The sequence below is a fragment of the Mesoplodon mirus genome, assembly GCF_964341445.2.
Source record: "Mesoplodon mirus genome assembly, chromosome: 1".
Taxonomy (NCBI): Eukaryota; Metazoa; Chordata; class Mammalia; order Artiodactyla; family Ziphiidae; genus Mesoplodon; species Mesoplodon mirus.
Window position 1 is genome coordinate 17664596 of NC_138976.1, and position 15625 is coordinate 17680220.

General features: G+C 47.9%; 1 protein-coding gene across 3 annotated transcripts in view; it reads left to right on the forward strand.

Moving 5' to 3' along the window:
• ASTN2 (astrotactin 2) overlaps window positions 1–15625 on the forward strand; it is a gene marked incomplete at its 5' end in the record, with an annotated part of 924983 nt that overhangs the window by 676001 nt on the left and 233357 nt on the right. For all 3 annotated transcript variants that reach the window (XM_082619566.1, XM_082619564.1, XM_082619565.1), the window contains one exon: window positions 2038–2217. In XM_082619566.1, coding sequence (XP_082475692.1) covers window positions 2038–2217 — 180 coding nt within the window. The remainder of the gene's footprint in view (window positions 1–2037; window positions 2218–15625) is intronic.

Sequence of the window (15625 nt, forward strand, 5' to 3'; positions counted from 1 at the left end):
TGAGGGTCAGAGAGGTTAAGTAACTTACCCAAGGTCACACAGCTAGTAAGTGGCAGAACAGGAGCAGGGCAGGGATTTGAAGGCAGTGTTGTCTGCCTGGATAAAGAGCCACAGGGCATCTCCATGGTGTTATTTATTACTTAACAGAAACCATCTCATTATTAACTCTGCTGCATTAATTACCCAGCTGCATGGGATAACAGGTTGATGGCGAGGGGTTGTTCTAATCAAGGACCCATTCTTTAAGCCCTGTTTCTGTTTTTACCACCACCCACACCTTTACACCGTGCTTGTGAATAAGACTGCCGTGTTCCTGTTAGAACTACAAAGGTGTATCTGCTTGAATTAATCAATAATGATGCTCCTGAGAACCCCCTTGTAAATCAAATGTTTGCAAATTGGAGCTCATTTTTAATGTTGAAGAAGAGCTTGCTCTTTTACATTTGACTTTGATGTGGCACAGAATCAGCTGTTCTTATATTAACGGGCGTCGGTGTGTCTGCCGTGTCCGGGATCTGTGCCGTGAACCTGGTTGACTTGGGGGTGGGGAAGGATGCATGTGCAGACTCAGAGACAAATGGGACAGACCTTCTGCTTTCAAGGTGATGCCTGTTGAAGGTGCAAAGGGTAGGTGCTCCATGCCAGGATGGTGGGAAAAGCTTCTTGGGGGAGGGGTGACTTCCTGGGGCCTGAAAGCTTGAGTGTGACTTAGGGAGGAAGTGGGAGTCCATTCCAGGTAGATCGTGGTGTGTGTGTGTGTGTGTGTGTGTGTGTGTGTGTGTGTTGAGAGTGTGGGAGGGATATCCATAAAGAAAGAATGAGGGCTTCCCTGGTGGCGCGGTGGTTGAGAGTCCGCCTGCCGATGCAGGGGACACGGGTTCATGCCCTGGTCCGGGAAGATCCCACGTGCCGTGGAGCGGCTGGGCCCGTGAGCCATGGCGGCTGAGCCTGCGCGTCCGGAGCCTGTGCTCCGCAACGGGAGAGGCCACAACGGTGAGAGGCCCGCGTACCGCAAAAAAAACAAAAAAAAAACAAAACAAAAGAAAGAATGATGGAAATCCCAGATCACACACAGGAGAAATAAGAAAACTGATTTGGCCATAGGTAAAGCCTGATGTATGTAGCTCATGGGAGATGACCTTGGAGGCCTGGGATACCCAGGTAAGGTCATTGGGCTTTATCCGTAGCAGGGAGGAGCCCAGAAGGTCTTAAGGCCCCTCGGAAAATAGCTTGGTGACCTGCCTGTAGGAGGAGAAAGAGGACAGGGGAGCAGTGGTTACTGAGTTGTTGCTGTGCAGGCCCCATGCCAGGGACTGAGGACTCAGGACCCTTTGGCATAGGACTAAAGACAGTGAAACAGCAGGGAGGCCCTTGACAATGGCAGGAGAAAGGACATAACTGTGTTTTAGGGAGGCTGAGGCAGGGACAGAAAGGGAAGTGATGTTACAGGAAGCTAAGCCAGGGATCAGATATGAGGACACAGACTGTCTGCTGAGCCTGGGCCAGTGCAGCCCCCAGGCTCCATCCGTGGACAGCTCAGGCCCTGGATAATTGGGTACATGGGAAGTGCGTGCATCCTGGGGTGAGAAGAGAAGTGGGTTGGAATCCTAACTCCTCTGGCTGGAGGACCAAGGCACATCAGCTCCAGTTTCTGACCCTTGACTTGCTCATCCACTCGACAGGGCTTATTATGGTTGGGACTGCAGTGCTGGGCTGAGGTTAAATTAGACAAAGTGTCTGGAACATCTAGCAGTGTGCCTGGTACACGCGAGGTGCTCAGTAGATATCAGCTTTGATTTTTCCTGATGGTGATGTTCAGGTCGCCAGCTATAGGCCTTCCTCTGCTGTTGATTCCCTGTCAGTCCTGGTGCCTTGTGTGTCCACCAGCGAGAACAGTCTTTGCAAAATAAGTGAGGGAAAGCTGCGCACGTTTGGCTGACACCATGGTGGTGGATAAAGCACCAAATCCACGCTTGTCATTTGCCGGCCACCAGCCTCCCCAGCCTGACCACCTCTGCGTGCTGCTCCTCTGTCCAGGCTTCACCGACGTCCTCAAGATCCTGACCAAGGAGAGCAGTCGGGAGGAGCTCCTGTCCTTCATCCAGCACTACGGCTCGCACTACGTCGCAGAAGCCCTCTATGGCTCCGAGCTCACCTGCGTCATCCACTTCCCCAGCAAGAAGGTCCAGCAGCAGCTGTGGCTCCAGTATCAGAAAGGTAAGCCTGGAGGGCTTGCTGGAGGTGGTGGCCAGATGCAGCGCAGAGGTAAGGCTGCTGGGGAGATAACTGAGCTCCCTGGGAGCTAAATCCTGGCTCTGCCCCATAGAAACTGGGTGGCCTTAGGCAAGTCCCTGCCCCTGTCTGGGTTTCTCGTTCACTGTGGATGGAATGAAGGGCCGTGTGATGCTCTCTCAGGAGTCTTTCAGTTCAGGCGTTTCCTGAGAGCCCAGGGTGGTGTCCTGGACTCCAGAACCCTGGCCTTCTACTGCACCCTCCTTGTTTCCCACTCTCTCCCCTCGAAACAACCGCCAGGGTCGGTGGGTGGAGGAGGCTGTGGGGTGGGAGTGGTGTCTCCTTGACACCTTCTTCTCTTCAGGCTCTTGAAAGAACCCAGGAAGAGCTCTGGCTCCTTTGGGAGCGATCACCTCATGTCTGGGGGACAGTTTCAAGTGTCTGGCATGGAGAGACTTATCCTCAGGGAGGGTCAGCAGATCTTATTTCCCTCCGATTCTCAGCTATTATCAGAATTGGAATTTCCCAGACGCAGGAGACCAGTCTGTGCCACTCCCCTTGGGAAATCCATTCCCTTCCCACCTCAGTTTTCCCTTCCTGTGAAATGGGTACTTTAGCCATTCCTGTATCCCTCCTACATTAAAGGAAAGTGGTTTATGCAGCAGCGTTTTGAGAAAGATGGAACTGTGGCATACATGCCTTATGTATTATAACAGGTCCATGTAGTCACAGCCCCATTTCACAGATGAGAAGATGAATTTCAGATAAGCCAACAAGTCATGTGCCCTGCAGACACACGTAGCAGGGTGAGGATTACTTCCTGTTACCATCGTTACTATTATTATCAATTAAGTTGAAAAGAAAATCTCTCGATCAACAGAAAGGGTTTGGAGTAATGTTAAAACATGCTTGCACCTTCTCCATATGGACCAGCCATCCTATCCCCAAGAACCAGATCAACCGTAACTCCTAAAACCACAGAATGTGGGAGCCACAGGGACCTGACAGGTCTCACTGGGCTCAGCACTCCCATTGCACACCTGGGAAAACTAAGGCTGAAAGGGAAGAGGAATCTTGCTCAGAGTCACAGCGCTCCTCTGGATGGAGCCAAGACAGAGCCGGATGCTGCACACTCCCTGTCTAGCTCTTCTCATGCTGCCCCTTATCCCCAGCTGGATGAAGCCCCGGCCTCTGTCTTTTCCCGAACAATCCCCTTTGCGCTCTCCACCGTGTCATCGTCTCATCCCTCCCTTTCTCGTGTGTGCGACTGTTTGGGGCACTGGGGGTAGTTTACAGGTGCGGGGGAATAATTGAGTTGTGTGGGAATAGCTCCGGTTTATGGCTGTGACAACAACGGTCTTTAAGGAAGTGCATTAAATCAATAGAAGTCTCATTGTGCTACCCTATAAATAAGGTGACACATCATTAAGCAGGGCAATAAGCTTCCGGACTTTGAAGTAATACAATTAGGTGATGTTTATAAAAACCTTCGCTTGCTGTGGCCACTGAACCAATTTGCTTCATCCGGCATTTGGGGCCTGGGACGCTGCGCTAATGCTGAATCCCACCCCATCTCCACCCTCGGCTGCTTCCAGGCCTTGGACTTTTTCACTCCAGAAAATGCTATTTCTTATATACAATGGATGCATGGAATCTATGGCAAGTAAGATGGGGACGAGGGCAGACAGAATGCTGGGTGAGAAACTTCAAGTTTGCCACAAACTTGCTGGGTGAACTTGGTACAGAAGCTTTTCCTTCTGGGTTTCCAGGGCAAAGGCACTTTTCTTTCTACCCTCGTCCGTGCTCGCTCCCAGAAGAGCATAGGGATACACTGATCTGTGTGTGTTTCTTCCTCTCTGTCTCTACCTGATGTGACCACCTGGATGGTACATCCAACACTGTAGTTTTACTTTTTAAATTTGCAAGTGATGCTGGGGAGGAGGTGGATGAGAAGCTGGGAATTTGCCCATGAGGACAGAAAGAACTCTGGACTCAGAGATAGTTGGTATGTGTCCCTTCTCTCCCCAGCCACCTATGTGTCATTGACATCTATATGTCAACTGTGTGTCATTGACATCTGTGAAACCAAGGTTCACTGGGGACCAGGTCAGGATGAATCTAGGTTTGGAAGCTGATCACTCTTGGGGCAGAGCTTGTGGGAAGAAAACGGATTAGAACGGTGTCGAAGTGGGACAGACAGGATTTCAAGTCCCGATACCTCTTCTTACATCCCTGCCAGGAAACCTCAGGCAAAGTCACTTCTAAGTTTCAGTTTCCTTGTTTGGTAAGTGAGGGATAGTAATTTCCTTACAAGGCTTTTGGGAGAACGAAATGAGATAATACAGGTAAAACACATCTCATACGATATGTACGTAAAAAACAGTAGCTTAATGTGAAGTGACGTTATGGACATCAGCTGAGGATTGTGGTCCCGGCCACAGCTCTTGCTAATGTGTGGCCACAGCCCTCATTTCTCCCTGAAAAGCACCTGTGTCACTAGTCCCTGCAAATATCTTTTCAACCCAGCAAGGGTAGAGGGTGGAGTGCTTCCAGCATTCTTTGAAATCTATGTTTAGACCCAGATGGTCTTCTTGGTAAGAAAGGCCAAGGCTAAAAGAGCAGGCTGTGAAGAGACCAAACAGGCTGTGGATAACAACCACGGACATTGTACAGCCCTTCACAGTTTACACACAGCCTTCCTTGGGTCCTCCCACCTACCCCTTGAGGCAAAGAAGGCACAAATACTCACCCCTTATCTTAGAGAAGGGAAATCTGAACTTAAAAGAGATTGGGGGCTTACCAGGGCCACACAGTTTGTTACTGAATGAGCTGGTGTTTAAATTCCAACCTGAAGCCACATTCAGTGTCCCCAGACATTAGAAACAAATGTCCCAGCCTTTCCAGGTTCACTAATGATGGGGCTCTGGCCACTGTTGTGATCCAGCCACTAGAAGTCATGGAAAGTCAAGGGAGTTGGGGTGAATGTGCCTGATTAAAATATCTCCCACGAGAGTTTTATTTCCCTCTCATTCCCCTAAGTGCTTCTAAGTGTGCATTCTATGGGGGAAAAAAAAGTCACATTTATCATGCATTAACCTCTGGTTCACTGGTACTTCCTAAGTGCTTCTTCTCTGCAGACCTCGCACCACATGCTGGGGCATTGCGGTAGGCAAGACATGGGTGCTGTCCTCACGTGGGTCCAGCCTGTATTAGCCTTCCAACAGTTTGTCATTCTTGTGATAGACTTTTTTTTTTAATCTACTGATAGACGGCTGGAGAAAGGCAGGTGGCTGGCATGTGGTAGGGAGCCCAGTCACTGTCATACGATGGCCCATAACTTGTTTCATGTACCAGTTCTGATTAGCTGGGGAGTGGCTTTTCTAGACCACTGTTTGAAGGTCACTGGGATCACTGGGAAAGAACGCTGTGATCAGTGAACAATATCTGCTCTTTGCAGAAAGGGAGAGTGGTCGTCCATACCTTTGTATTGTTTCCCTGTAATAGGGCAAAATGAAAGCTTGAACCACAGACCCAGCTTCTGCTGATGATTCCAGAGAGGCACTGGGCATGCCAACGAGGACTAGAAAGATCCAGGCAGGGAGGCGGGGTTTCCTATCACCAAATGGATATTATGGGCATTCCACCAGTCTAGAGGGGACCGGAGCACTGGACAGGTCAATTAGATGGTACCAGCCAAAGCCAGGAAGGGCTGGACCTTAGAAGGCAGCTAGAATAGCGTAAGTCATCCCCAGAAGCTTCAGCCCAGGTATGATTAGCTTGGAAGCTCTTCAGCCTGTCAGGTTCCTTTAACCATCACCTCTGCTCCCAGGCCGTGCTCCAAGCACCACGTCAAGTTTTTAGTTTCTTGCCGCAGCTTAATATTTTCACTATATGCTACTGTTTTCTTGATGCACCTATATTTTAAAAAGCTACTTCTCTCCTGAGGCTTCACTTCACTCTTTGACTTGATATTCACACATTCTTCCTAGCCATGACCTCGACACATGAGTCTTATATCATGACTAAGACTCTCTGTATAAAGTTACCCTTCTTCTGGCTATCTTGGACAAAGACTTCCTCATTTGCAGATAAAACACAGATTTTGCAGTCAGATGGACCTTGGTTCAGATCCCAGCTTCCCTCTTACAAGCTGTGTGATCTTGGGCAAATCGGTTCACACTCTTAAGATCTACTTTCCCGTATGCAAGATACGGGATCCGATGACAGCATAGACACATCAGTGATGGACTTATTTATCTACCACTGAGCCAGGCATCTAATTACTATCTTGATCCAATCCACTCCCTCCACCCATGGCTGCTGCATACACTCAGGTAACCGTGATCCCAGATGTGTGTGTGTGTAGGTACACACGTGTATATGTTGGGGCAGGGGGAGATATGGCTGCTACTTTACTCCACTCTCTTGTCAGTTGACTCAACACTAAGGACAGGGGTAGACTGGACTCAGGCGGAGAGGGACTGCTGGGGTGGAGCCAGTGAGGGAGGGAGCCTGGGAGCTCTACTAGGGAGGTGTCTGCGACACCTGCACTTTTGTTATCCCTTGTCATTCTCTATTCAGAGGGGATAGTGATGAATGCAGAAATTACGAGTCTGATAGGTTTCCTGAATTTTCAGTTGCTTCTTTTTCACGGAGAAAGTGACTATGGAAGGTAAAGGATGTGTGCATGTAAAGGAATTGTTCATTCTGTGTGTGTGTGAGAGAGAGAGACAGAGACAGGGACAGAGAGAGACAGAGACAGAGACGGAGAGAGACTGACTGAGGGGAATAGGAGGAGACAGAAAAACAAAGAGAGATAGACACAGGGAAACCAAAATCCACAAAGAGAATTGGAGAAACAAAAAGTGTAGAAGGGAAAGTGTATGCGATTAATATGCCTTTTCCAAGTTTAGAGACTCGGTGACCCTGATGAAAGGACATTCTCCACGTGACGGTTGAACTGCTCTTGAGTTTAGATTGGGAGAGTCTGTAGCATAGAGATGTCCCCACAGATAAGTGCCTGTTGCCACCTTGAAGAGATGTTTAATCTCTACTTTAATTTCCCAAGGCTGTCCAAAGGAATGAACTTCTGCATTTCCATGTGAATTACGATGCCCTTTTGAATGTCACCTGAAACATTCCTAGATTACTCTTTAAAGGCATTTTGGCTGTTTGAAAGGCAGCTCAGGGATTGGGGAGGGGGAGGAGAAGGGAAAGGTGGAGTCAAGTGTCACCTCCTTTTGTGAGGACAGGTGTAGCCCAGGGGCTGACGTGAGCTGGAGAACTCTCCTGGGCTTTCCGTTTCCTGAGGGAACTTGCTTCAGAAATGCCCACCAGACATGAAAGGAGTCAATCTCAGAGCTGAGACCTGCATGGGTACTGGTCTGCTTCCCTGGCGAAATCATCTGGGGGCAGTTTTCAGTTCCCATTTGCTGGACTGTTCATTAGCATTTGATGGCGTTGACCACTTCCTGCTTGAGGCACTGTCTGTGTTTGCTTCCGTGGTACCAGATCTTGCTGGTTGCCCACCTTCCTTCCTGACTGTTCCTTCTCTGTCTCCTTTGCTGGCTTATTCTCCTCTGCCAAACCGGTCAATATGGTTTTGCAGGACTGCCCTTGTCTCTGTGGGGACTCTCAGCCACGCTCTCTGTTGCCATCCCTACCCTGATGACTCCCACTTTGTACTTCAGCCTCCAAGCTTTCCTCTGATATGTGCTATCACGGTAGCTCTCTGCCTGCCCAGACTCTGCCCCACACAGCCTAGAAGTTTTCCAGTGTTCTGGTGAACAGCACCTGTATCTGTTTAGAGGCAAAGCCGCAAACCTAGAAATCCTCAACGTTCTCCCTCTCCCTCGCTCCCCCATTTCCAAACCATCCCAAGTCTTATCAGTTTTAATTACCAAATAGCTTTTGAAACTGCCCACTTCTTTCCACCTCACTGCTGCCACCATAATGGCTTGTCTGGACTCTAGCGCTGGCCCCCTGCCTGGTCTCCCTGCATCCAGTCTTGTCCCACATCAATCCAGCTGCACAGCCCTGAGGACATGGATCAGTCAGGGTTCTCCGGAGAGAACTAACAGGATAGATGGGTAGATAGATAAAATTCTCTTTAGTGTATATGATATGAACATATATATGATATATATTCATATGATATTTATGGTATGTATAATATATATGAAAGCTATATATACAATTGGTTCTGTATCTCTAGATGTATGTATGTATATATACACACATATACATATATATATATATATATATATATAGAGAGAGAGAGAGAGAGAGAGAGAGAGAGAGAGAGAGAGAGGTTTATTATTAGAAATTAGCTCATGTGATTATGGAGGCTGAGAAGGTCCAAGCTAAGATCTCAGCAAACTGGAGATCCAAAAGAGCAAGTGGTATGAGATCCAGTTCCAACGCCAGCAGGCTCTAGAACTAAGAAGAACCGATGCTTCAGTTCGAGTCCAAAGGCAGGAAATTATGGACATTCCAGCTCAAATACTCAGGCAGGAGGAACTCCATCTTACTCATGGGAGGGTCAGCCTTTGTTTCTATTCAGGCCTTCACCTGATTGAATGAGACCCACCACATCAGAAAGAGCCATCTGCCTTACTCAGTCTGCTGATTATTTTGCCGAAAACACCCTCACTGACACCCTCACAGACACATCCAGAATAGTGTTTGGTCAAATATGTGGACACCTCATGGCCCAGTCAAGTCCACATAAAAAATTAAGCATCACGGGTTGTCTCTAAGATGGAGATCCCATCATGCGCTTCCTTCCACGAACACTCCTGGGTGCCTTGTCATTGCCCTGAGGCTAATTTCCAAACTCCTCCCCATGGCCTCAGGGCCTTCTCAGATCTGCTGTGTCCCCAGCAACCTCCTTAGCCCCATCTGTCTCCAAGCTCTCTGCCTTCCAGTCACATTGAGCCTCGTACTCCTTAACTATCACTTGGGTTAAAGTCTCAGCCTGGACAAGGTCCCAGTGTGCTGATGGGAGGTGGCTGGGTATCCCTTGCCCCTCCCCTGGCCCCTTGGCCTCCGTGCAGCTGTTTGTAGGATAGGTCTAGCTCTGGGCGGGTGTTTTTTCTTGGAGAGGACAGGAGGACGTTAAATACGACCTGGACACTCTCGAGCCGGCGGCACGCCAAAGGAGACAGCCAACTTATTTCTCCTCGGAACCATGCAAAAAGACGATACAGGATGTGGTTCATTAAACACAAATAGGCCCACGAGACTGCTGTTTCTACAGATGAAATTACCAAAAGAAAGCATTTGTTCCCCGGTTTAGATTGAGTCCATCTGGAACGGAACACCCTAGTATTTTTCCTATTGGTACGTCCCAAGAATAATAATCCTCCGCTTGTGCTCAGCACAGTGCATCTCACAAAGCACTTCCACATACATTATTTCATCCAATTTACTCCTCACAACCAGCCTGTAAGGTAGGCATCATTATCTGCGTTTCACGCTTGAGGAAACTGAGGCTCAGACGGGGGAGATGATTTACGGGAGTTCACCCCAGGGAACTTGGCAGAGCAGGGGTTTGAACACAGGCCGCTTTCAGCACAAAGACCTTGCTTGTCCACCTCTATCACAGCAGCCTCAGAAACCTCTTCAGATGTTGGCATCAGACCCAGGGGAACTGTTTGCTTTCCTGTTCTGTCTCTCTTATCCACAGTTGAAAGAACCGGGGAAAGCTGAGACTCGGAGTTCAGTCCCTCAGCTCAGGCAGGGGTGGAAGTACTCTCTTTATTCACCCCTCTGCACAACATGCTTCTCTAGCGTAACTTAGGAGCAATGTTATAAGGTAAAGCCAAACCCTAAAACATCAGGGCTGAGAGAGGCCTTAGCAATCATCTAGCCAGACCTGAGTTTCCCTTATGTGTCAGTTATGATCAAATGGTAGTGAAATGCTGCCTGGAATACTTCACTGAAAGAGATTCTGGATCAGGACCAGGCTTGGTGGGGTCGAATCGCTTAGCGGTATCTGTCGTGAATGTGAGAGTAAGAAATGGTGACTCGTGTAAGGTGTTTTCCATCCCCATCTAGGTTAGCTATTCCCACTCTACAGATGGGAAAGTTGAGGTCAGTTTAGGTAATCCATTAGGACCTGCCGCTGCAAAGGGGGAAATTTAATAACCAGCTAGAGGCATAATTTGGTCTTTCTTCACCTGAAAACCTACAGCAAATTCAAAGATTCCTAGTTGCCAAAGCCCCCCCACATGCTCATAGATCACGGAGCCATTCATCTGGCAGCATGCCCATTTTCTTATTTCAGAGTTCCTGCACACACAAGAACACATGCACAAATAACATCATTTCCTGAACCACTGGAGACTGTCCCCATTGTCCTAGTTAGGGGACACATTCAGAGATTGACACTCTTCAGACTGGGGCCAGACCACGCTTGTTCCCCTATCATAGTCCCATTCCCAGGAAGGTCTCACAGGGACTCCGGGAGGAGGATTTTAGACAGGACCCTTCGCTCGCATCAGTCTTGCTCTAAGAATGTGGCATTTCCCTGGAGATGAATATGGGGCTTTTGTTTTCTCTCTGCCTTCAGCCCCCTTCTGAGAACGAAATGGTCTGGAGGGAACGCAGATACCCAGATGGAAGCTTTTGCCTTCCCAGGTCATTATTAGCACCCTGAGGGCAGCCTCCCACACAGATTCACACCACAGGGCGCCTTCCCTCCCCTGTCTCACACGTTCCCTTGGTCCCTTCTCAGCCCCCAACTTTCCACGACAGTGCTCTGAGCCCCTAGTATATGCCAGGGCCTGTGTCCGGTGCTGAGGATGCCCAGGCGAATGAGACATGCTCTCTGCACTCAAAGAGCCCACAGTCAAATGGGAAAGATTTTCAGCAGGTGAACAGATGATTACGACCCTTTGGATACATGCTGTGACAGGGAGGCATAAGGCGCGCGCGTGTGTGTGTGTGTGTGTGGTGTGTGTGTGTGTGTGTGTGTGTGTGTGTGTGTGTGTGTGTGTGTGTGTGTGTGTGTGGTGGTGGTGGTGGTGGTGGTGTAGGGCCAGGGGTGGAGGAGGCAAGGTGGGGAGGTGGGTCCCTAACCACGTGGGATGAGCTGGGAATTTCCCTGGAGAAGATTCTAAGCCGAGCGCTGGGGGGTGAGGGCATTTGCCATCTCGGGAGGTGGAGAGGGATTGCACAGGCAAGACGCAGGCTGGGTGTGTGGGGCAGCCTGGCAGGTGCTGAGTCCTCCCAGAGCAGTTGGGAGCAATAGTGCCTGAATCCCCTCCGGCATTCCTGAGGGTTGCCATTGGCTTCTTTGTTAGAGCTTTGTATGTCTTTGCGCCTCTGCCATTGGCTCTGTCCACAGCAGAGAACTCTCACAAATAGGAGAGGCTGAATCTCCAAATGCCTAAAATTAAATGAAAACAAGGGACCAGTAAGGGAGGTACCAGAGGAATCGTTGGAAAAACATCTGGACCTTTGAGGGTTGCTATGAAGATGATACGAGATCACATGATTCATCGGCCCATAGTAGGAACTCAACATGAAATCTGTCATTCTTACCCGCTCCTTATCAGAGGTTACCTTTCAACAAATAACAACATACAAATCAGGCTGTGTGTGAGTCATCCGTCCCATGTGCCAGGTGTGACTTAGGGTTTTCTGAGCTTCAGTCCTTTTGTCTTTAAAATGGGCCTCATCATGCTTGCCTCACGGTATTCTCATGAGAATTAAAAGCATCAATGGTTGTAAAGTGATTATCGCTGCACCTGACATATAAGAAGTGCTCAGGAAATGCTAGCTAGTATTATTATCATTTATTACAGTGAGACACAATCAAGCTAGTGATGATGCTTATTACTAAACAAAAGCAGAATGATGGTAGCTCTTTGCAGCCCTGACCACAGCAGCCTAAGATATAAGCCTTCTTCCTGCCAGACCTTCTAACACCATGGCTGTTTGTCTCCTGTTGATCTGCCAGCTTGTGAATTTTAGTCCTGCCTGAGCCTGGAGGTGGGAATAGAAGGCAGAGTTATCAAAAAGCACAGCCTGGAGCCCAGCGGTGCAGCACAGGGGAGCGTGTTTGCACAGCCGAACACCAAGCTTATAGTGGTCAAGAATGTGTAGGGGTGTGTAGGGGGAGGGCGGGGGCCGGGTGACAGAGGAGTGGGCAGCAATGACTGACTTGTTTTCTGTTTCTCCTATGAAACAATTAATCACACGATCTCACACTGTGTTTGTAAAATCCCTGTGAGGTCCAGGTTATTATCCTTATCTTCTAAATGAGAAAACTCATGTGCTCAAGGTCATGTGGCTTGGTAATAGACAGAGGCAGGATTCTATCCCAGGACTGTCTGACTCCAAAGTCCACATACACTACTGCCCCCCTGTAATGACCAAAGCCATGTACTGAGAAGCACTATATGGCAGGAGAGTCGCTGGCACTTCACATACATGATCTCATTTAATCCTCCAAACAGGCCTCTAAAGCTGGTATCTTTATGCCTGGGAAACTGAGACTCAGAGTGGGTAAGATACGTAATCCCAAGGTACATAGGTGGTAAAAGGTACTCTCTCTTGCCGTCTCTTTCTTCCATCCTTTCTCACTCCAGTCCTCTCACCACTTACTTTTTCCTATTATTTAACCACAATGGGCACTCCAGCAAGTGTGTTCTCTCTGAGAGGCCTTTCTCTTCCTCTGAAGCAATTAGAAGTACTTGGTCGGGAAGTGTGAGAAAAGAGGCAGATAGACCAACATGATTCCAGCCTGCATGATGTCGGCCCGCTGGCTCCAGATTCTTGTTTCCTAGCAACACCTTGGCTCTGGGTCAGGGTGAAGGCTTTGAGGCAGGCCTTAGAGGCGGACTTGACCAGTGATCCATTGGGTTGGAGCTGGCCTTGGCTGTCTTCATCCGACACACCAGCTCTGTGCCCCAGGGGTGCCTCCTTAGGGTCCTTGGGATCCGCACTTCTGGCCCCTCCCATTCCACAGGTGTCCAGGGAGATGGAAGACTCCTTTTGGAGCTCTTGGCTCAAGAAGTCCCTAAGGTCTGGGGCACCAGAATCACTGACATTTACAACGGGAAAAATCCTTAATTTAATAACTCTATTAATATAGATAATGAAATGGAGTCCCAGGGAGAATAAGCAACTTGCTCAAAGGAATTATACGTTAGTGACAGGATTAGGACTCGAACTAGTTCCTTCTTCTCTCTTCCCCATCAAAGAAAGCGTGTTGAGAGGCAATTCAAGGGACCATGTGTTCAAAGGTACATCTTTTTTGTTTGTTAACAGCTTTATTGAGATATCATTTACATACCACACAATCGAAGGTGTCTTTCTGAGCCTTCTTTGGAAGCACTGGTGACTTTGCACCAAGACAAAGCTTGGGTTGAATTTCCAGAAAGGAACACAACTTTTAATTATTTTATAGCTGAGAAGATTCTCTAAGGAAAGTGAAATCTGAGGGAACCACTCCTCCCAGCTTTCAACCACATCCCGTTTTTCTATTGCAACTAATAGTCAGTGATTCAGCGAGGCAGCTGGTGGGAGGAGCAGGTGGCATAGTCAGCTGGTGCTATAAATGTGACCCAGAGTGTTCATGTGTATCAACATATGAGCTAAGCTGACCCCCTGCCCTGGTTTCATCCAGCAACTGTTTTAGTGCCTGCTTTGTTTCAGGTACCGCGCTAGATGCTGCAGATGCAGCGGCAAATTAAAAGTCGCTCTGCCTTCACAGAGCTCAGTGTAGCCTTAGAGAGGGGTAGGCAACGAGGAAATCACAATGCAATGAGTCAGTGCTACAAGGCGGAAACACAAAAGGTGGTGTGGATACCTGACTCAAACCGTGTAGTGGACACCTCAGAAGACCCGGAAGAGGTAGGATTTAGGAGACACTGGTGGGTAGGGAGAGGGAGAGTGTTTTAGGTAGCATAAAAGCAAGGACTGAAATGGCCTAGAGAGGGATGGAAGCAGTGGTGAGATAAATCTAGAAAGATAAATAGGTGGGAATAAAATCCCACTGGATATGTAGACCGTGTTAAGGAATTTTTCCTTTCACCAGGAGCATTTTAAAGTCATTTAAATGTTTTATGTAATATTATTAGCACTTACGTTTTAAATCTGACTCTGGCTGGTGTGGGATTGGGCTTGATTTGGGGTGGGAGGAAGTGTAGTAGGTAGGATGCTAGATTAGATTTAAGAAGATCAGTTAGGAAGTTGTAACAGTGTTTCAAGAGCTTAAACTTAAGGTTAGTAGGAGCTTAAATTTTCATAGTTATGAGAATGAAGAAAAGAATAAAGGGATGTGAAAAATATTAAGCTGCTAGTAGGATGAGAACTCTATGATTGTATAGTGGAAGGTGGGAGGTGAGAGGTGAGGGAAGTGATTAGAAATGGTGCCAAAGTTTCGGGCCTACATGCCCGAGTCGATGCTTGTGTTCCTTAAATGGAACAGTAGCAGGACAGCAGGTATTAGAGAGCTGAGTTGTCTTAAATATGCTGAGTGTAAGTTTTCTAAGGGATATCTTCATTGAACATACCAGCCCACAGTTGGCACGCCAACTGGCAGTATAAAGTGGGCAACTGCATATATACCAGTCAAAAGGAAGGTAAGAGCTGAAAAATGCAGGTTTGAGACCTAGTTTCATAGGTCATTGAATTCATAGGAAGAAAACAACATCTCCCAGCATAAAAATAAAGTTCCTCTTTTGTAACTTGTTTCCTTAGGGAGCTGCTTTTCCCCCTGCCACACCCAGTATTGTTTCTGATGTTTTATTTAGAGAGGCTTTATCTCATTCAGAGAGAGGCTGTCCAGGCTGCCCATTTTAGGCCACCTTTTACTTGTGTAAGATGTATGGGACATATTTCACCCTATATGACAGGGTCTAGGTCCATCCATGTCTCTACAAATGACCCAACTTCATTCCTTTTTATGGCTGAGTAATATTCCATTGTGTATATGTACAACATCTTCTTTGTCCATTCCTCTGTTGATGGACACTTAGGTTGCTTCCGTGTCCTGGCTATTGTCAGTAGTACTGCAGTGAACATTGGGGTGCATGCATCTTTCTGAATGATGGTTTTCTCTGGGTATATGCCCAGTAGTGGGATTGCTGAGAACCTACTGTACAGCACAGGGAACTCTACTCAGTGCTCTGTGGTGACCTAAATGGGAAGGAAATCCAAAAAAGAGGGGATGTATATGTAGAGCTGATTCACTTTGCTGTACAGTAGAAACTAACACAACATTATAAAGCAACTATACTCCAATACAGATTTTAAAACGTCTACGGGATATTAAGAATAGTCCTGGTACATATTAAATAGGCTGGAGTTAATATCCCCATTTCATTGAGGAGAAAAACAGGCATATGTGGCAATGGTCACCAGAGCAGAAGAGAAGAATACA